This window comes from Colobus angolensis, unplaced genomic scaffold, assembly GCF_000951035.1.
Source record: "Colobus angolensis palliatus isolate OR3802 unplaced genomic scaffold, Cang.pa_1.0 Scaffold224, whole genome shotgun sequence".
Lineage (NCBI taxonomy): Eukaryota > Metazoa > Chordata > Mammalia > Primates > Cercopithecidae > Colobus > Colobus angolensis.
This window is the reverse complement of record NW_012115422.1, coordinates 5,299,062-5,320,234: the sequence shown is the minus strand read 5'-3', so window position 1 is coordinate 5,320,234 and position 21,173 is coordinate 5,299,062. Positions and strand designations below refer to the sequence as shown.

Here is a 21,173-nt window from a genome sequence, read left to right as displayed (position 1 = left end):
AAAAAAAAAAAAAAGAAAAAAGAAAAGGTGGCTGATGAGAGACCATTCATCCAATAAATATTAGTGTCTGCAGTTTGCTGAGGGTTTAGAATACAGAGATGAATGACCCATGTCATGAATAGAACTATGGAGGATACAGAATCGGGGGGAAAAAAGGAAACCTGAAATAAATTTTTAGATTATGAATTAATGATGCCTCTGAAACATTTCTTCCCAGTTTTGAGAACTAAATAGTTCTTGTAGATATGGAAAGCAGTCTAAAAACCACAGTCTGTTAATTAGGCTAGTTTCTATGCAGCTGCCTTCAAAAGAACCTAGATATTCTCCAAAGGAGATATACAAATGGGCTGGGCACAGTGGCTCACACCTGTAGTCCCACCCCTTTGGGAGACTGAGGCATGAGGATCGCTGGAACCCAGGAGTTTGAGACCAGCCTGGGCAATATAGTGAGAGCCTGTCTCAAAATTTTAAAATTAAAAAAGAAAAATGACCAAATGACCAAAAAATACATGAAAAGATGCTCAATATCATTAGTCAATAGAGAATGCAATCAAAACCATGATAAGGTACCACTTCAAATCCACTAGGATGGCTATCATTAAGGACATGGAAAATAGCAAGTGTTGGTGACAATGCAGACAAATTGGAACCTTATAAGTTGCTGGTGGGAATATAAAACAGTTCAGCCTCTGTAGAATAAGCTGCTCAGTTCCTCAAGTGAATTGCCATGTGACCCAGCAACTCCACTCCTAGGAGTATAAATCAAAAACTGGTATTTAAACAAATGCCTATACACACAGATCCCTGTATATTCATAGCAGCACTATTCACAAAAGCCAAAAGGTAGAAACAGCCCAAAACATCCATCAGTGAATAAGTGGATAAACAAATTGTGGACTGTCCTTCCAATGAAATATTATTCAGCTGTAAAAAGAAATGAAGTTCTAATATATGCTACAACATGGATGAGCCTCAAGCAGGGGCTGGAGGGTCAGGAGAAAAGAACCTAGATACTAGAACTAGAAAGCCTCTTCACTCGTTAAATAATCCCATTGTATCTGGATATTTTCCACTAAATAGAATATCAAAAATAACATTTTTATTATGCCCACTTTAAATAAGTTATACCGCACATGTTTGTTTCTTCCTCTTTGCCCTCATTTCAGCCATCTGTAGTAAGAGTGACTCATCAGTTGATGGGAAGAACGTTTGCTTCCTGGGTCAGGTATTGTTTTTAAAACACCATGACCCATTTATAGTATAAATAAAGAACTAGACTCTGCACAGACTTAAAACCTAAGAACATGAACGGACAACTCCATGAATACATACAATTATTATGTATCAATTTAAAAAAAAATTTTAATAGAAGTCACAAGGGAGGTTTTGCCTTGATCCAAGTTGTTCCTGGTTCAAATGCCTCCTGAAAATGACTTCCTAGTGGAAAATACAATCTCTCCAGTCCTTTAACAAATGGTTCTTTCCCTTTTGAGAAAGTTACTGTATGGTTCAGTAATTTCCAAATAGTGTTCAACTAACCATATTAGAATTGCCTTGGGAACTTTTTTTTTAAATGTAGGAATCAGCCACCCACAACCGTATATTTCTGACTGAGTGAGCTAGAGTGAAGCCTAGATATCTGTATGTCTTTAAAGCTGTCAGATCATTATGAAGTGTAATGTGTTTGAAAACTGCTACAGCTGAGCAGTTGTGGTTTTTTGTTTGTACAAGCAAAACAAAGATTGCGAGTGGTGTAGTATACTATGGATGCTTAAAAAGAAAGACAGTAATAAAAATTGTATTGTTTTTACAAAGGGATCCACTTTATACATATTGGACACTAATCATCATCCTTGAATGTGTCATTACAGATGAACTGAGCGCCAATGGACAGTATCAATGTCTTGCTGAACTGTCCACCAGCCCCATCACGGTCTGTCATGGCTCCGGTATCTCCTGTGGCAATGCACAAAGTGATGCAGCTCACAATGCTTTGCAGTATTTAAAGATAATAGCAGAAAGAAAGTAAATTTGGAGCAACTTAAAAAATCTTTCAGTAGCACATAAAAAGTTCCCTTCTGGCCCCTTCCCAAGTAAAACTTTTACCGTAGTGTTTGAGTTTATGTCTTGTTTCTAAATCTCTTCATAGATTCCATCAATACTCCAGATTTAATTATCTCCTCGTGGTTGTTATTAAGCTCTTTTTAATGGCTTCAAGTTTGTATCGGTATATTGTATTTATAAACTTTGTACCACAAGACAGAGTGTAGCACCCATTTTACAGTGCCATGCACATCGGAGAAAGAAACTGCATGTTTGTTGTTGATGATGAAATAAAAATGCTAGCAACAGTCTTTCTTACTGGTGCTTAAGCTCTTTGCACAAAGCTTTATAAAGGGAATTCAAAGGAAGCCCTTTTGAATTAGAGTCTTGAGGGACAGCACTAACAGGCCTTTATTAAGTATGATTGTTAAATTTCAGGGAACATGATTGGTCTGCTCTGTATTTGAATTCATGTAACAACTGTTATGATGGGATTCTGCTCATTTTATTAAAAAGCTACTGACTTGACTGTAGTCCTGTTCTTGTTAGCCATTGTCGTGAATATTTTAATGTTGATAATTCTGTTATTTACATATCTCTAATTTACTTTGAAATTCAAAGGTGAAAATAAAAAATGATGGCCTAAGCAAAATTTACAAACACACATGTAATGGGTTACTTCCTTACTTTCTCTTAAGCGTTTGCAACCTTGTATTTTTCTTTGACATAACCACACACAGGTGAATTACTAGTTTAAAAAGCATTTGACCACTCACGGTGGCTCATGCCTATTATCCCAACTCTTTGGGAGGCCAAGGCGGGAGGATCCGTTCAGGTCAAAAGTTCGAGACCAGCCTGGGCAACATAGTAAGTCCCCATCTCTACCAAAAAAAAAAAACCCAATCAGGTGTGGTGGCACACTTTTAGTCACAGCTACTCAGGAGGCTGAGGTAGGAGGACTGCTTGGGCCCAGAAGATCAAAGCTGCAGTGAGCCAGGATCACACCACTGCACTCCAGCCTGGGAGGATCCGTTCAGGTCAAAAGTTCGAGACCAGCCTGGGCAACATAGTAAGTCCCCATCTCTAAAAAAAAAAAAAAACCCAATCAGGTGTGGTGGCACACTTTTAGTCACAGCTACTCAGGAGGCTGAGGTAGGAGGACTGCTTGGGCCCAGAAGATCAAAGCTGCAGTGAGCCAGGATCACACCACTGCACTCCAGCCTGGGCGATCGAGTGAGACCCTGTCTCAAAAAAAAAAAAAATTAGAATTACCCAAAAACCCTTCCCAGTTTATTCAGTTCAGTTGCAAGAATGTTCCAAAGTGATGAGTGATGAAAAGGTTAGGAAATAAGTCTAATGAACAGATTTTAACCTTTAGAGTTTCCATATATCATCTTGTAACATCTCAAGTCTTCCATCTGTCAGTGCCGGCTTGTACTAGCTTTCTAAGTTAGGTGGAAGTCTCAGCTCTGTGTTTGGAGCTCAGGGAAAGCTTCATAGAGGTAGGTCTTTACGAATGAAGGTAGGTCTCATGTATTCATACAGAAGGAAGTATGTAGCAGGTATTTTTGTCTGGAAAAAAATATCTGGAATTCTTTGAGAACAAACTATAAAGGAAAACCAGTACATGTAACTTACTTTCAATTCTAAAGAGCACTTACCATAGTTCCATATTCTAAGTTCCATTTGTTAAACCATAGAAACAGGTGCTTTTTTTGGCAAGGTAAGGAATAGACTTAAAAGACTGGAAAAAAAGCTAGGCATAATAGGATCTTGTGACTCTTTAAAGATTGAACTAAGGTTTTAGTAAATGGTCTTGGATATGGGGGAGGCACAATGAACTCTCTGAGATGACATTAGACTTCTGCATACTGAAATCCTGACTTGGATAAATTGGGGGAAAGTTTCATAAGGCTGATGAAAAGGATAATATCATTTGGTTGTAGACAGTCCATATGTACTGATAAAATGAGGTCTGAGGATAAGGTGCCCAGAAGATAAAATTGCTGCTGCCTCTGCTTTCCCTGCTTCTGGCTCTGGAGGAAAGTGCATTCTTACACTGTTCAAATGTCGCCTCTCAGATTATCCAGATTTTCTAGAGTTAGGGATTTTCTTGGACCATCAGGTGTATTCTTTAACACCATTTTGTTTAGTCCTCTGCTAAGGCTCTTAAGCAATCTAATTAGTCAAGCTTGTTAAATATAGGTTAATTTCCCAAATAGGCTCAACAGGTAATTGTGTCATAGTCATCTTCATAGTGTCAGTTCTAACACATAACAGCATCCATTAAGTGATAAGTGACTTTAGAAGATGAGGATAGCAATACTACAATATGACGATAATACTAATTCAATAAGTTATTGAGCACTAATGTGCCCAGCACTACAGCAGCCTCTGGGAATATGATGGCCCATATTGTGTTATTTGATGAAGAGCCACTCCCCTGCTCTCAGGGTGTTCTGTGATATTCCACGCAGTTTCCCCTTCCCTACAGAGGATTTTGTTTTCTCACCTTAGCAGTGTGCACCCAACAGCCCTCAACTGTCAGCAGAATTGTCCTCTAACTGAAGAAAGCCACCTCATCTAAAGTCACACTTCCTTCTTGGGCCAGGCTGCATGCAAAGACTAGTCCCATTGCCCCATATTAGGACAATCTGAAAGACCATCCTAGCTTCAGAGTTCCCCTTAGTGTCAGCTAAAGCTGCCTTTGAGATTGCATCATAGTCCATATTCTTTCTCCACCTCGTGGAGCTTCCTTTCTTTCCACAGGTGGCAATCCTTAATAAATCTCCTACCCACTTATCTTCATCTGAGCATCTGTGATCTTGGTACCAGAAGGGTTGCAGGAAAGTAGGTGCTCCAGTGGGCTTTTGGAGCCGTTTATCTTGCCTTTTCACTTACAGGATGAGATTCTCCTCACTGGGGTAGGGAGAAGTTAACTACTAGCACACCCTGATAGTGCAGTTGTTAAAACTTTCACTAGTGGTGAACTAAGATGGCACGTCAACGCAAAGAAATGCACTGGCAGGCACAAAGATCAGGTGGGAAACAGTGCAGACAGTGGAACTGATGAGTTATTACTGAGCTAGACCGATACCTTGGAAAAAGATAACAGAAGGAGGAGAATGGGCCAGGCATAGTGGCTCACACTTGTAATCTCAGCACTTTGGGAGGCTGAGACAGGAGGATCCCTTGAGGCCAGGAGTTTGAGACCAGCCTGAGCAACATATCGAGACCCTATCTCTACAAATTTTTAAAAAATTATCCATGCCCAGTAGCTTGTGGCTGTAGTCCTAGCTATTTCGGAGGGTGAGGCAAGAAGATCACCTGACCCCAGGAGTTTGAGGCTGCAGTGAGCTATGTTTGCACTACTGCACTCCAGCTTGAGTTACAGAGTGAGACCCTGTCTCAAAATAAAAGAATGAGAGTGAGCCGGGCGCGGTGGCTCAAGCCTGTAATCCCAGCACTTTGGGAGGCCGAGACGGGCGGATCACGAGGTCAGGAGATCCAGACCATCCTGGCTAACACGGTGAAACCCCGTCTCTACTAAAAACTACAAAAAACTAGCCGGGCGAGGTAGCGGCGCCTGTAGTCCCAGCTAACCGGGAGGCTGAGGCAGGAGAATGGCGTGAACCCCGGGAGGCGGATCTTGCAGTGAGCTAAGATCCGGCCACAGCACTCCAGCCCGGGTGACAGAGCGAGACTCCGTCTCAAAAAAAAAAAAAAAAAAAGAATGAGAGTGATTAGTTGGTAATTAAAAGCTGAGTGTGGGATCAAGAGCAGTGGCTCATGCTTGTAATTCCAGTGCCTCAGGAGACCAAAAAGGGAGGATAGCTTGAGGCCAGGAATTCAAGACCAGCCTGGGCAACATAGCAAGGCCCAACTCTACAAAAAATTTTTAAAATCAGCAGGGCATAGTGGCATACATTTGTTGTCCTAGTTACTCAGGAGGCTGAGGCCAGAGGATAATTTGGGTCCAGGAGTTCAAGGTTACAGTAGCTTACTGTGCCAATGCACTCTCAGCCTGAGTGACAAAGCAGGATCCTGTCTCAAAAACAAACAAAAACTCAGTGTGAGGGCCAGAAAACCTCCCTTGTAGAATATCAGACTCTCAGCTCCTCAAGCCAATGAGGAGAGGAAGCTGAGGACCAGGCCCAGGACTTAATCATGAGAATAAAACTCCAAAGAAGTTAGGACCCAAGCTAGGCAGGTCTACTGTGCTGTGGTCAGGACCCTGATTGGGAGAAAATGGAACCCTGACACAAGGGATGAAACCACCTGGGTTGATGCATCTGAAAAATCTTCAATCCTCAGGTTTCGAGAACCTTCTAAGGCTACAGAAGTGCCCCTCTCTTCTCTAATAAGGGCTAGTATGCTCCCTGTTTTGCTTGAAGACAATGAGCTGTCTCTCCAAGGACAAAACATACACTCCTCAGGATCCTCCCCAGCTTCCTCTCTTGGCAACCAAGCCAATTAAAAGAAAGTTAAACTGGCTGGGTGCAGTGGCGCATGTCTGTAATTTCAGTACTTTGGAAGGCCAAGGAGGGCGGATCACCTGAGGCCAGTAGTTCGAGATCAGCCTGGCCAACATGGTGAAACCCTGTCTCTACTAAAAATACAAACATTAGCCAGGCAAGGTGGTGCACGCGCGCCTGTAATCCCAGTTACTCGGGAGGCTGAGGCAAAAGAATTGCTTGAACCCAGGAGGTGGAGGTTGCCGTGAGTCAAGATTGTGCCACTGCACTCCATCCTGGGCTAAAGAGGGAGACTCTATCTCAAAAATAAATAAATAAATAAAAATAAAAAATAATCACGACCCCTTACCCAATTTCCAGACCTGAGTCAGTTTTTAGATCCAGGCCCATTAACTAAAGAAGAATCTGGGTCCCCAGGAGGAAGGACTATGTAATACCACAAGTGTGCACAATAATGATTCCTCTAGTCCTTCTCCAAAGGGCCTTATCGCCATTACTCAGGAAATCATACAGTGGTGAAAGGGGAATACTCAACATTTTGATATCTGTTGGACACAGAGTCTGAGTTAACAACGATACCACAGAACTGAAAGTCATTATATGCCCTTGATTACAGTAAGGGTTATGGAGGTCGAGTCCTAGGGAGTCCTGGCCCAAGTCTGGCTCACAATATATCCACAGACCCACCTAGTCCTTGAGTATATAATTGTGATAAATACACTTGATTAGTGACACCAGGTTTCTCAGTGTGTGTGGTAAGAGCTAACATAGTGATAAAGGCCAGGTGGCCAGGTGGAAACTTTAAAAGTTGACCTCTTCTCCATACTAATATAGTAAATCAAAAAATAATATTTCAGGGAATGGCAGAAATTAATGTCATCCTAAAATATCTAAAAGATTCAGGAAGTATGGTTCACATTGTATCTCCATTTAATTTACCAGTCTAGCCCCTCCAAAAATCAGATAGTGGGCTACCACAAACTTTATGAGGTAGTAGCTCCAATTGTATCTACAGAGACAGCTATAGGCATCTTTGTTAGAGCAGACCCACATGGCATCAGGTGGACTTCTGGTTCAAAAATGGCAGTGTAGACGCAAGCTGGCTTCATTTCCACACCAGAAAACCAAAAACAAATATACAGCACCGAGATGATCACCAACAATATCCCAGAACTCAGATACGAGGATGAGTCAATTCCTGGGGACATAGAAGTCAAAAAACTCTGAGCAGATGGTAAGAGAATCAGACTTTTATATCTGCGGTGCCCCTCCCCACAATCTGTCTGGCACCAAGTGTGTGGAAAACTTCCCCCAACTCACAGTTTCTACCATGGAAAAAGTGAGAAAAGGTAGACAACCCACCTCCCTGCCGTCTTGGATTCCCTGGAAGGAGACCTGTCCCCAGCTCAGCCCATGGGAAGTATCATGAGTACCTGAGGGAAAAACATTACTAAGGACAACCAGAGACAAAGGGAGGAGGCAGGACTTCAATCCCCAGCCCTGGAAACTCTGCTCTGGAACTTGACCAAAGAAGATGCCAGATCAGAGTGGCTACTCAGCAGCAACAGCTGTAGGAGATACATTCCACAGGTCCTCTTGGCACAGACCTTAGCTGGCCTTTCACACTGCCAGGATATCCCCTTTGGGACCTCCCCCATTTGAGAAGGGCATCACTCTGATGAGTTTCTAAAGCGGAGGCAAAGCTGGGCGTAAGGTGCCATCAAGTGCCAAAAAGGAGACAGTGATCTAGTGGGAAAATAAGACATTTAACGGATAAGTCACAAAGAATCTCTAAGCAAACATCGCCAATAGAAAACAAAACAATCAAGACAGAGAAGACTGGAATAAACAATCTTTCAGTGCAAAGATATGGACGTACATCCACAAGAAAAATAACAGCAATAGGGAACCATGACCTCCCCAAATGAACAAAGCAAGGAACCAGTGTCTGAATCTAAGAAAATGGTGATATGTGAGCTCTCTGACCAAGAATTCAAAATAGCAGTTTTAAGGAAACTCAGTAACCTCCAAGATAACACAGACAAGCAATCTATAAGTTTATCAGAGAAATTTAACAGATTAAAATACTTTAAAAAAAAAATTCTCATTACTGAGAAATATATTTGCTGAACTAAAAAAAATAATTAGACGATTTCAACCACAGAATGGATCAAGGAGAAGAAAAAGTCGGTGAGCTCAAAGACAGGTCATTTGAAATTACACAGTGAGAGGGCAGAAAAGAAAAAAGAATGAAAAAGAATGAAGATCACCTACAAGATATAGAAAATTACCTCAAAAGACCAAATCTAAGAATAGCTAGTGTTCAAGAAAAAGCTGAGCAAGAGCAAGGGGTAGAAAGCTTATTCAAAGAAATAATAAAAAATTTTCCAAAACTTGAGAAAGATATAAATATCCAGGTATGAAGGTCAGAGAACACTAAACAAATTTGACCCAGATAAGACTACCCCTTTGAGAGGCACAGTCGAACTCTCTAAGGGCAAGGACAAAGAAAGGGTCCTAAAAGGAACAAGAGAAAAGATGCAAATAATACAAATTCCAATTCATCTGGCAACAGACTTCTCAACAGAAACCATACAGGCCAGGAGCAAATGGGATGAAATTTTCAGTGTTGAAAGAAAAAAAAAATCTGCCACACAAGAATACTGTATCCAGCAAAGCTATCCTTCAACCATCAAAGCAAGATAAAGTCTTTCCCAGATAAACAAAAGCTGAGAGAATTCACCACCATGAGGCCCATCTTAAAAGAAATGCTAAAGGGAGTTCTTCAATCCAAAAGAGAAAAAAAAGCACTAATATGCAAAAACAAAAACATTTGAAGGTATAAAACCCACTGATGAAATTAAGTACAAAGACAATCCCCAAATACTTCAATACTGAAATTGTGGTGTGTAACCCACTTATAACTCTAGTATGAAGACCAAAAGACAAATCTACCAAAAACAATAACAGCTACAGCAACCTGTTAAAAGATAAGCAATATAAAAATACATAAATTGAGACAACCAAAAGTCAAAATGTAGAAGAGATGGAGTTAAGGTATAAAGGCTTTTTTTTTAGTTTTAGTTTTTTTTTTTTTAATCTAAGATAAGTTGTCATATCTTTAAGATGACTTGGTATATCTATGTTTTATGTAAGCCTCATGATAACCACAATGTAAAAACCTATAATAGATACACTAAAAACGAAAAGCAACAAATTAAAACATATTCCAGAGAAAATCGCTTAACCACAAAGGAAGACAATAAGAAAGGAAGAGAGGAATTATAAAACAAGAATTAGAAAACAAGCACAAAATGACAGTAGTAAGTCCTTACTTGTCAATAATAACACTGAATGTAAGGGGACTAAATTCTCCAATTAAAAGACATAGAATGGCTGAACAGATAAAAAAAAAAACAAGCCCTAAACTATATGCTGCTAACAAGAAACCTCTGCTGTAATGACACACATAGATGGAAAGATAAGGAATGGAAAAAAAAATATATGCAAGTGGAAATCAAAAAAGATCAAGAGTAACTATACTCACATCAGATAAAATGGACTACAAGTCAAAGACTATAAAAACAGAAAAAGAAGGTCACTATATAATGACAAAAGAGTCCATTCAGCAAGAGGATATAATAATTTATATATCTATGCACCCAACACTGGAGCACTCAATTATATAAAGCAAACATTAATAGATCTAAAGGAAGAGATAAACTGCAATACTGTAATATTAGGGGACTTCAACAACCCATTCTCAGTAACAGATAAATCATCCAGACAGAAAATCAACAAAGAAACACTGGAGTTAAACTACATACTAGATCAAACAGGCCTAACTGACATTTACAGAATATTTCACCCAACAGCTACAGAGTGCAATGGTGTCATCTCAGTTCACCACAACCTCTGTCTCCCGGGTTCAAGCAATTCTCCTGACTCAGCCTCCCAAGTAGCGGGGATTACAGGCATGCACCACCATGCCCGGTTAATTTTTGAATTTTTAGTAGAGATGGGGTTTCTCCATGTTGGTCAGGCTGGTCTTGACCACCTGACCTCAGATGATCCACCCACCTCAGCCTCCCAAAGTGCTGAGGCGTGAGCCACTGTGCCCAGCCCAGAATACACATTCTTTTCTCATTCTCCAGAACAGACCATATTTCAAACAAGTCTCAACAGATGCAAAAAAGTAGAAATCACAACATGGCACCACGTATACAATATGCAGCTGTTGATCTGACAAATGCATCCTTTCTATCTCTATTAGAAAAGAGGATCAGAAACACATTGCCTTGGATCAGACAATAGTGAACACGTATAATCTTCTTAGAAGCATGTTAACTCTCCCAGCTTTTATTGTAATATAGTCTGAAGGACCAAGACCAGCTGGGCATCTTGCAGAACATCACTGATCCACTACATCAATTATACCATGTTAATTGGACCAGAAGAGCAAGAAGTAGATAATACACTGGAGCTACGGCACATATACTCCAAAGGTGAGAGATAAACCCTACAAAGATTCAAGGGTCTTCCACTGGTGGCTCTCTGGTGGGTCCAGAGTCCAGGGTATGCCAAGATATCCCTTCCAAAATAAGCAATAAATTATTGCATTTTGTACCTCTCACCATAAAGAAGGAAGCATAGAAGAATGATAGGTTTCTACGGGTTCTAAAGGCAGCATATTCCATAGCAGGAAATACTTGCTGTTACCTATACACTGGATGACATAAAAGGCTTCCAATTTCAAGTGGGACCCAGAGCAGAAAAGGGCTCTGAAGCAGGTCCAGGTGGCAGTTTTACCACTTGTGCCATACCACCCAGCAGATGGTGTTGTATTAGATATGTAGGAAAAGATTCTGTATGGAGTTTATGAGAAGTCCTAATGGGAAAAATCACAATGCAGACCCAAGAGTCTGGCCATGCTATCTGTAGCAGAGAAGTAAACACCTTTCAACAAACAGCTACTGACGTGCTACCGGGCTTTTATAGAGATATAGCACCTGACAAAGGGATGCCAAGTGGCCATGAAGCCAAGACCAATGATCATGAGCTGGGGTCTATACATGTAGAACACAAACATAGGCAGACGGTACAGTATGTTACATTAGCAAGCAGCCTAGACTCCCATGTCTCTACCACTGTTGCACCAGTGTCTCTCCCTTGGCTTACATTTATTGCCACTGATCCCATATGACCAGATGATGAAAGAGGAAAATGCATGAATTTGACTCACAAATGGGTATATTTTGGCAAACAAAACAGATGGTGGCTATGTTACTGTGCCACTCAGGGGTGGCCCTGAAAGTCAGTGACAAGGGAAAATCCTCCCAAAGGGCAGACCTTTGAGCAGTGTACTTTGCCGTCCATTTGTGTAGAAAGGGTCTCAAGGTTAGAATATACATGGGTGGTGACAACTGGCTTGGTCATAGGATCAGAGTCCTGAAAACAGAGAGACTAAACTATTGGGAACAAAGAGATTTGAGATAAAAATGGTGGATTGGGCACATGAGAGTGGGCACAAAGTGTTAGGAGCTTTGCACTGCATTTGATCTATACCACCAAGTATCCATAATAGAAAAGGCCCTGAACAACCAAGTCAGTATCAGGACTTGGCCAGTTAATAACACCCAGCATCTGGCATTGGAATAACTACTGTGGCAGGATTGGAGGCTAATAGACCTAACAGGATGGGCGCCTATACCCTGAGGCTGATTTGTTACAATCACTACTAAATTTTCAGCCTGCTAACAACAGAGACCAATGCTGCAATACTGAGTGCCTATTCCTCAAGAAGACCAATCAGCCACTTGGTGGCAAGCTGACTTACAATGACCCTAACAAGAGGCAGTGACTCATTTTGACAGGAATAGACACATATTTTCCATGATTCTTCTTTTCTATCTGCAGGGCATCAGCCAGCATCACGGAGGGCTTTCAGAGTGTTTGAACTACCTCATGGGACCTGGTTTATAGCAAAGGAGGAAAGATTGTGGGCAAATGACCACAGCCTCTGCTTGTCATATTATTACATTATATTATCCAGAAGCCTGTGGCCTGATAGAATAATTAAATAACTTGTTGAAGGCATACACAACACGAACACCATCCTTTAAGATGAAATGTACACTTTAATGGTCTTTCTGTAGGGCTGTGTTCTCAATAGGTAGAATACATGGGTCCAGGAATCAAGGTGTAGAAGCAGGAATGGCCCTGCTTTCTATCATTCCCAGTGATTCTCTTGGGGGAAATTGCGCTTCCTGGCTCCACAACACTGGGCCCTGTCATTTAGAGGTCCTGCTTCCTAAAGGTGAAACACCTCCACCAGCAGATGTAGTTTGCTGTTCAGTGAGACCCAAGAAGAGACTCATTGGTCTCATTGAACTATGAGCTACATCTGCTGACTAGGTACTTCAGGTTCCTTGCACCAAGAAAGTAGCAGGCAAAAAGAGGAGTCACATCCTAGTAGGGATAATGGATCTTATCATAAAGAGGAGGACTACGGTTACACAGTTGGAGGAAGGAGGAAAATGTTGGTACCCAAGTAGTGCATGGATGCACCTCTTGGTATGCTCTTGCCCAATTTTTATTGTAAATGGACAGTGTAGCAGCCATTATCAGCCTAAAAAGATTATGGGACCAGGGACTCTGAGCCTCTGAGGATTGAGGGCTGAGTTTTATCACCAGGTAAGTCACTGAGACCAGCTGAGAGTGTCACTGCATCCAAGTTCACCCCCATCTTTGAGTTCCCTGAACTTCTTGCTCCATATGGGACCAAAAGGGCCAAACAGCTTCAAAGTTTCCCATGGGCTCAGCTGAGAACACTGTTGACACTGTATCACAACCCAAGTCCTCCTTCCACCCAATCGTCATTTCTTCCCATTCCTTCCACAGATGATGATCACGAAAGCATTCCCTAATAAACCTGCTGCCCACTGTCTCCTAAGTCTGCTCCCTGAGAGTCCCACCTGAGATACGGAGTTATAGTTTAGTGAGAAAAGATGATAAGAATATCACATAAATCACGTAATCTAAGATATATAAAATTACAAGCCAGCATTTGAGATACCCTGGATTCTCTTCAGATCATGTATCTTTTCCCTTTTATTAGAATTTCTAAAGATAGGACAAATTATGAGTTTGTAGCCAGTTTTTTCTTTGCTTTTTATTTTTGGCAGGGTTGCTATGGTTTGGATATGGTTTGTTTGTCCCTTCTCCTGCAAATCTCATGTTGAAATTTGATTCCCAGTGTGGTGGTGTTGGAAGGTGGGGCCTAGTGGAAGGTGTTTGGATCATGGGGGCGGATCCCATATGAATAGATTAATGCCTTCCCTTAAGTGTGAGTGAGTTCTCACGCTATTAAATCCTAAAAGAGTTGGTTGTTAAAAAGAGCCTGGCACCTCTCCCTAACCCCTGCTTCCTCTCTTGCAAGTGATCTCTGCACACACCAGCTTCCCTTTACCTTTGCATGAGTGGAAGCAGCCTGAGACCATCACCAGATGCAGAAGCCCAATCTTGAACTTTCCAGCCATCTAAAATCAGGAGCCAAATAATATAAAATACCCAGTCTCCGGTATTTCTTTATAGCAACACTAAACAAACTAAGACAAAGTTTCTGTAGACGGTGTATGTGCTGCAATGACAAAAAATATTTGCATTTTCAAAAGATTTATTTCAACATTATCCAAAACAATATGTAGGAAATGAAATAGAAATTATGCTAATTTGAGGACAATGTCCACTGTGAGTAACGCTGCATCTAGAATAACACTGCATCTCAAGGTCCAAAGAAGTTAAAAAACATGAAAGAGCCCATATTGTAATATGAGTTCTAAAAAGGATAGTTTCATGAAAGTTTCAGAGTATTATAACTAGGCAGCAGCTCTTACTACATTGAGAAAATGAATTTCTTTTAAGGCAACACATTATAGCTTTCCCTGAAAAATTGTGAACTTGTGGAAATTACTGAAGATGTGGTCTACTCAGAACATTTTACAAGCTTGACAACATATTCAGAATTACTAGCTTGACAATATACTGAGATAGCAGATCATGACGGCTTTCTGCCACAAACACAGCTGATATCAAAAAGGAGACGATAACAACAAGCCAAGTCTTACATTTCTTGTAATTAATTTATCATTTTCTGATTTCTTCATTTCCCTTAATAATTTTTTTTAGGTCAAGACTTATCAAAAAGGCGATCTGCAGAGAACAGTGTGTAGTGGAGATCTGATAGCTATTCAGTCAATCTGAACATTAGAGAGGGCAAAGTAGATGGATTGGAATATGTGGGTTTTTTTGCTTCACTGCTTGGGCTGAGGCAAGAGTGGGACATTGTGGAGAGAAGACCTGAATAAACTAGTTTTTCTATCTATGCTAATCTGAATGAATGGATAGCTGCCACATGTTTATAGCATTCTGTTCTAATAGATACAATAGAGGTTTGAAAAATATTTACATATATCTCACCAAAAAAAAAAAAAAGGCAGAAGATAGAGAGAAACTGTTTTCAAGCGTATGAGCTAAAACCAAAGAAAGGCTTGGACTCACAGATGTCTCCAGTTATAATGTTTTAAAATAAGATGAACGATTGGAGCTCATTTAGATGGTAGATTAAGAATTAGATAGTATAGTAAATGCTGGGTTCTATTACAAATGTTTACATTTTTATTTATAAGCTTGTGCTTTCATTCTGGTGCAATCTCCATTATGGCCAGATGGGTGTGTTACTGCACAGGATTTATTTGAAATTCAGAAACTGATAGTACCTATGCCTGATTGCTTGGTTTATTTTATTCATTTTATCTTATATTTCTAGTTAAGAAAGGTAGTGTTAATGGCTAAAGAAAGCAGGCTAAGGATTTAATATTTTGTTCATGCACTTAATGAAGGACTTAAGCAAATGCTTTGTTTTTATTTGCTAATAGTAGGATGGTAATACAAATTAGTGTTAATAAGGAATATCAACTCACTTGATGGTGCTTGTGTCCTATTCATACTGAGCTTTAGGATTTTAAAGAATAATTTAGCTAGACTTTATTAAGGATTGACTATGTTACCTGACACTGGACAAAACATTTTACATGCATATATAAAGCCATTTTTCTAAGAAGCTGTACAGTACAATAATTAAGTGAGCATCTCTAAAGATAGATTGCCTAGGTTTGAATTCAAGCTCCATCACATGTAAACAGCTGTGTGATTTGGGGCAAGTTGCTTAACCTTTCATTTCCTCAGTTTCCTCATCTCTAATTTAAAGGTAACTGACTTCTGCTCCCAAACGTGGTATAGTAGCAGGTGTGGGCTAGTGCTCCTCTCACTGTAAACAACTTTAAAACTGGACAAAAGACAGAAGGCAGCTCCTTTCAGACATTATACATGATAAATAAAAAATTATTCAATGAGGCAAGGTGCAGTGACTCACTTCTATAATCCCAGCACTTTAGGAGACTGGGGCAGGAGGATTGCTTGAAGCCAGGAGTTTGAGATCAGTCTGGGCAAATAGTGAGACTCCATTTCTACAAAAAATAAAAATAAATAAAAATATTAGCTGGGCTTGATGGCACCCTCCTGTAGTCCTAGCTACTTGGGAGGCTAAGATGGGAGAATCACTTGAGCCCAGGAGTTTGAGGCTGCAGTGAGCTATGATCACGCCACTGCACTCCAGCCTGGTGACACAGTAAGACCCTGTCTTCTGGAAAAAAAAAAAAAAACCCAGAAATTTTTAAAATGATACTTGTTAAAGCACAATAAGGCAGATTTTATTTAGGACTATCTCAAAAGGTACAGGGACCTGTACAATGGGATTTAGCAGTAGGGGAAAGAGGTTAGGTTCAGCTGTGAATATAGCATGGGCAAGAAGGAATTTACAGACAAGGGGCAGAGTGGTGGCAGTGGATAGAAAATTACTAAGAGGAAACATCAAAGGTAAGGGGAATTCTGGCTAAACCAACCAACCTAACAGGATTCTTGCTGAAGTCAGGCCAGATTAATCAGATGTTACCTTTGGGATGGTAGAGGACGAGGAACCCAATTAGATATCAAGGGTAATCAGATATCAAAAGTGGGGATTCTCGCTAACCCAACTAAGCAGGGTTCTTGCTACAACTGGCTTTTACATTGAAGTGCACAACTGGGCTTAGGAGAAGCCTTAGGAGCCTGATTAAAGTTTGACCAAGCAAAGAATCTTAGACAACAGCACAGGCTGCTAACCTGACAGAGGAGAAACACATGAGTTGATCCCTCTGGTGGCCCTACATTTCTGCTCAAGGGCCCATTTTGGACTGCAGAATGGAGAAGTGAAGTTCAGAAAGACCTCAGGGATGCTGAGTTGCCTAGAGTAAGTAGGGCAGAGTGCCTGAGGATAAGAAGTGGTGTAGAGAAGGAACTACAGAATCCTGCATAGGGATTCCCCTGAAGTCTTTAGCCAAATATAAAGCTGTGCATGTGCAGAGTAAGATTCTGTGAGGGCCAGCAGAGAACAGTTACCACTGAGGAGTGACAAGCTGAGTCAAGATTCCACAAGTCCTCCAGTGCTGGAAAACAAAGGTGATCAGCACGGTCCAGCAACACATGTTCTGATTATGTGTCACATTTTCCTGCTTTTCTGATTCTCTTACATTTTGATAGATTATATGTTGTACATTACAGATTCTACCTTGTTGTGAATCAAGACTTTGTTGTCTTCCTTTAAAGAGTATTGAGTTTTTTTCTCGCAGTTAATTTACTGATGGATCACACTGATTCTTATAGAAGGGGTATTTTAAAAGCTTTGTTAGCATGGGTTTAAAGTAGACCCTTTCTAGAGACTAAAGCAGCCCTATTCTTCAAGTATGGCTCTTTCCACAGCATTGCAAGTCACAAAGCCTGCCCAGATTCAAGAGGTGGGCCCAACTTTTCATGGTTAGAGTTTAAAAAAATCACATTGTAAAGGGTCTGCCTACAGGGAAGGATTGGAGAAATTCTTGCAATGGATCTACCACAGTTCATTTCAATCTGTTTCTTCTTCACTACAAGCCTATTTCTGGTGCCAAGCAATAGGTCACATTCACATCATAGTGTGACCTCTGGGTGTAGGGTGTAGGTGAACCTGCACAATCACTAGTAGGAGTATTCCTAGAAACCATTCCAACGGTGGGATGACCAATATTTAACTATACATGGATGTGACTACAAACCACATACATATATCCCATTAAACCCAAACTCAATGTAGTCTCAACTCAATTTATCCCTTGCCAAATCCCAGAAATGCCTGTGATCACTCAAAAACTTTAAAGTTGGGGGCTGTGCCTAGCCAGAGCAAGGAAGGGTACTGGGATGGGAGACAAGAGGGAAGTCAGAGTGGGAAGAGACAGCAGGTCTAATTGTCAAGGGCCAAGCTTGGTTCCAGAGAGTTGAGGAGCCAGATGTCAGAAAAGCAGTGAAGACAATAAGCCAATATGAAAGGAAGGGACAAGTCTTTAATCCTATGCTGTGATAGAATGGCACCAATCCAGGGTCAGGTGGATCAGCACAGCATTGCTGAGGGAATGCCTGAACAAAAGGCTCCTGCAGTTTTATGGACCCAGGGCCTGGGATGAGGAGAAGGTGAAGGGCTTGGAGTGGAAAAGTGCTTAGTACTGAGTCCGAGTGGGGAAAAGTGTCTTCAAGCTTCCTCCTCTCCTTCGATAAGGAGGTCTCTGCAGAAGTCCTTGAGGAAGCTCCCCCTCTACATAGAGACCTCCAAATGGACCCCATAATGATTTGGTCCCTCTGAGTCACTGTTCTCTGGCATCCTTAATTCCAATATTCTTCACATCACATGAACTCTTTGAGCCTCAGTTTCCTCACCAGTAAAATGGGGATAACCTGCTCTACCTTCCTCTCAGATTAGAAAGATGAAACGAGATAATAAATGTGCAAATGCTTTGAAAACCTTGAAGATGCAAAAATGTAAAACATTTTCTCCTTACAAAGTTATGAAATTGAGGTGGCTAACTCAAATAGAAAATTCCCTCTGTAACATTTCAACTTCACAGGCTTTAAGGGATCAGCTAAGTAAAAAAAGCAAATGATTTACCCAAGCACAGGATTCCAAGGTTATTTATGGCATTCTCTGAATCTCTGTAGTACTTCCTGTTGTTACAATCTGTCCTGCATTGTCTGATGATGGCCTTTTATCTTAAATGATGCTGAGACTTTTTGTTACTATTACATCGGCACTGTCTGAAAAAAATATAATGCAAACCATATATACAATTTAAAATTTTCTAGTAGCCACATTCTTCGAGAAAAGAAACTAATTGGGTTATATTTTACTTAAACTCAAAAACATGATCATTTTAACATGTAATAAATATAAAAATTATTGAGATATTTTACATTATTTTTTACATACATGTCTGAATTCCAGCGTATATTTTATATTTTACATTTATCGTATATGTCTTTTTTCTTTTTTTTTTCTTGGAAACAGAGTCTTGCTCTGTTGCCTAGACTGGAGTGCAGTGATGCGATCTCAGCTCACTGCAACCTCTGTCTGCCGGGTTGAAGCAATTCTCCCACCTCAGCCACCCACGCCCAGCTAATTTTTGTATTTTTAGTAGAGACCAGGTTTTGCCATGTTGGCCAGGCTGGTCTCAAACTCCTGGCCTTAAGTGATCCGCCCACCTTGGCCCGGCCTTGCTGTCACTGCCTTTGTAAGGAGTTTCTGCAAATGCTTCTTCAGACTTTTCCCACATTTTTAAAAACCCCTATTTATATTAATACTTAGTTGCAATTTCTTCCACTGTCACAGAGAACAGAGACTTTTGATTTGCTCTTTCCACCACAGAATATTACTTTAGGAAAGCATTCCATCAAAATATATATAAGGTGCCTAAACTGTGCTATAATCTTAAGCATTACAGGGACTCAGAATGAGGTCGTTAAAGTAGTGTTTTCCAAAGTGTGTTCCGCGGAGCTAATCCCACATTCAGCGTATGCAACTTGATATTTTAATTTGTACCCTAGTGATCTAGTCTTATTCCTTCTGGGTACATATTGCGTCACATCTTTAAACACATCCAGCTTCTAGAATGGTGCTGTATACGCAGGAGTTCCTTGAGCTTCGCCTTCCAGCTAACGACAAAATCAGCAATTGCCTTTAACCACAGGAACTTCAGTCCGTTGGTCACTAGGGGGAGACACACATGCGGTGGGCCTCTCCAGGCTCCTCAAATCCCGCCAGAGTCGCCCACTGTATATACTCTGCCCAGCCAAACCACACCCAGTCTTAGGAAGAGAAAACTGCCATCCATTTCATGCTACTGTGGCCGGCGAGCTCAGAGTGGAATCATTTGCAAAGCAGCTCCTCCAAGAATAACCAAGCTTAGATCTAGCTGATCAATGATTGAATTTACAGTAAAACTTGACAGAATAAAACTCCCTTCGGCTTGTCCGTACTACCTCGGTTTGCAGAAATAACGCTTTTCCTTAGCATTTAATTTTGGGACTCGTAAATATAACTGCTTTTTAGATGCATTCCATAATCTTCAATCAACTTCCTGCAGTAATAAAAGATAATTAGGTTAATATAAACTGCTCCAAGGGGTTTCTGATCAGACTGAATTTTATTTCATTTGAAATGAAGTTAGTGCTTAATTTTGCAAGTTAAATAATCTTGACTTTACTCTGAATAGTGGCCTTACATGAAGGAAAATTTCCTTTTCATACATGTGAGAAAGAAACTGTTTCTTACACTCATATTCACGAGTGTGACCGTTAGTCCAAGTTGAGGCAATTAACATATTTAGGAAGAAAAAAAACTTCCTCACAGAAGGATTGGCATTGGCCCTTCTGTACAGTAGTGTAAAGTCTGAAGGAAAAAACCCTATTGACACCACTTTCTAGCCAAATGCTACAGGACGGCATCAATACTTACTGTACTGAGTGGGCATTTATTTACTTATTTCACAGTGAAGATATCTTTTCTGGAAAATTCCTCATAAGAAAACTGAAATTCAAGCTCCTGCTCGTTCTTCCGCCACCGCTACTCGATGCTGCTTTTTGTGCCCATAGCTTCTTCTGCCCTAAGCAAAAGCTGTTAAATGACGGCGCCGGCGCTGACGTCAGCGAGCAGGGCCGCTAGGCCCCACCAGGCAGCCACTGAAGCCTCCCCTCGGCCCTGCCGGGGGCTGTGCGGGGCGGATGGAGGCTCCCAGGCGAAGGAGTCCGGGAACCCCTAAAGACCCTTTAGGAAGTGGGGTACGGAAAACCAAGCACGAGCAAGAGGCCCCAGGCCGCTGTATCCCTGCTCCGGCGAGTTCAGAGGGAGCGGGCGCCGCGGCCATCCCAGAGCGAGAAGGACGGCGGCGCGGAGGAGGGGATTGGGAGGGGTGTGGGCAGCTCAGAGGCGCGGGAGCTGGGAGCACCGCGAGGCTTAGGAACTAAAGTGCTTGTCTGAATCTGCACCGGGTAGGGGATGAAGGAACAAGGGCTTGGGAGGAGACAGATACAGTTTAGAAATTGCGGGGGGCGGGGCAAACCGGGCGCGGTGGCCCACGCCTGTAATCCCAGCACTTTGGGAGGCCAAGACGGGCTGATTCCCTGAGCTTGGTAGTTCGAGACCATCCTGACCAACATGGAGGAAAAAAAACCCGTCTCCACTAAACAAAATTAGCCGGC

General features: G+C 41.3%; 1 protein-coding gene and 1 long non-coding RNA gene across 2 annotated transcripts in view; one reads left to right on the top strand and one right to left on the bottom strand.

Annotated features, from left to right (window-relative positions):
- The window catches only part of PRKRA (protein kinase, interferon-inducible double stranded RNA dependent activator), a 23,212-nt gene extending 20,507 nt beyond the window's left edge, over positions 1 to 2,705 (top strand). Inside the window, exon 8 of the mRNA XM_011944047.1 lies at positions 1,872 to 2,705. Within this exon, the coding sequence (XP_011799437.1) occupies positions 1,872 to 2,029 (158 nt within the window). The 3' untranslated portion in view covers positions 2,030 to 2,705. The remainder of the gene's footprint in view (positions 1 to 1,871) is intronic.
- LOC105513191 lies at positions 46 to 20,868 on the bottom strand. Its single transcript, XR_001001960.1, has 3 exons — positions 20,431 to 20,868; positions 3,416 to 3,615; positions 46 to 749 (listed from the first exon to the last, which is right to left on the bottom strand). It is a non-coding gene; the product is annotated as an uncharacterized LOC105513191 (long non-coding RNA).
- Positions 20,869 to 21,173: the final 305 nt, after the last annotated feature.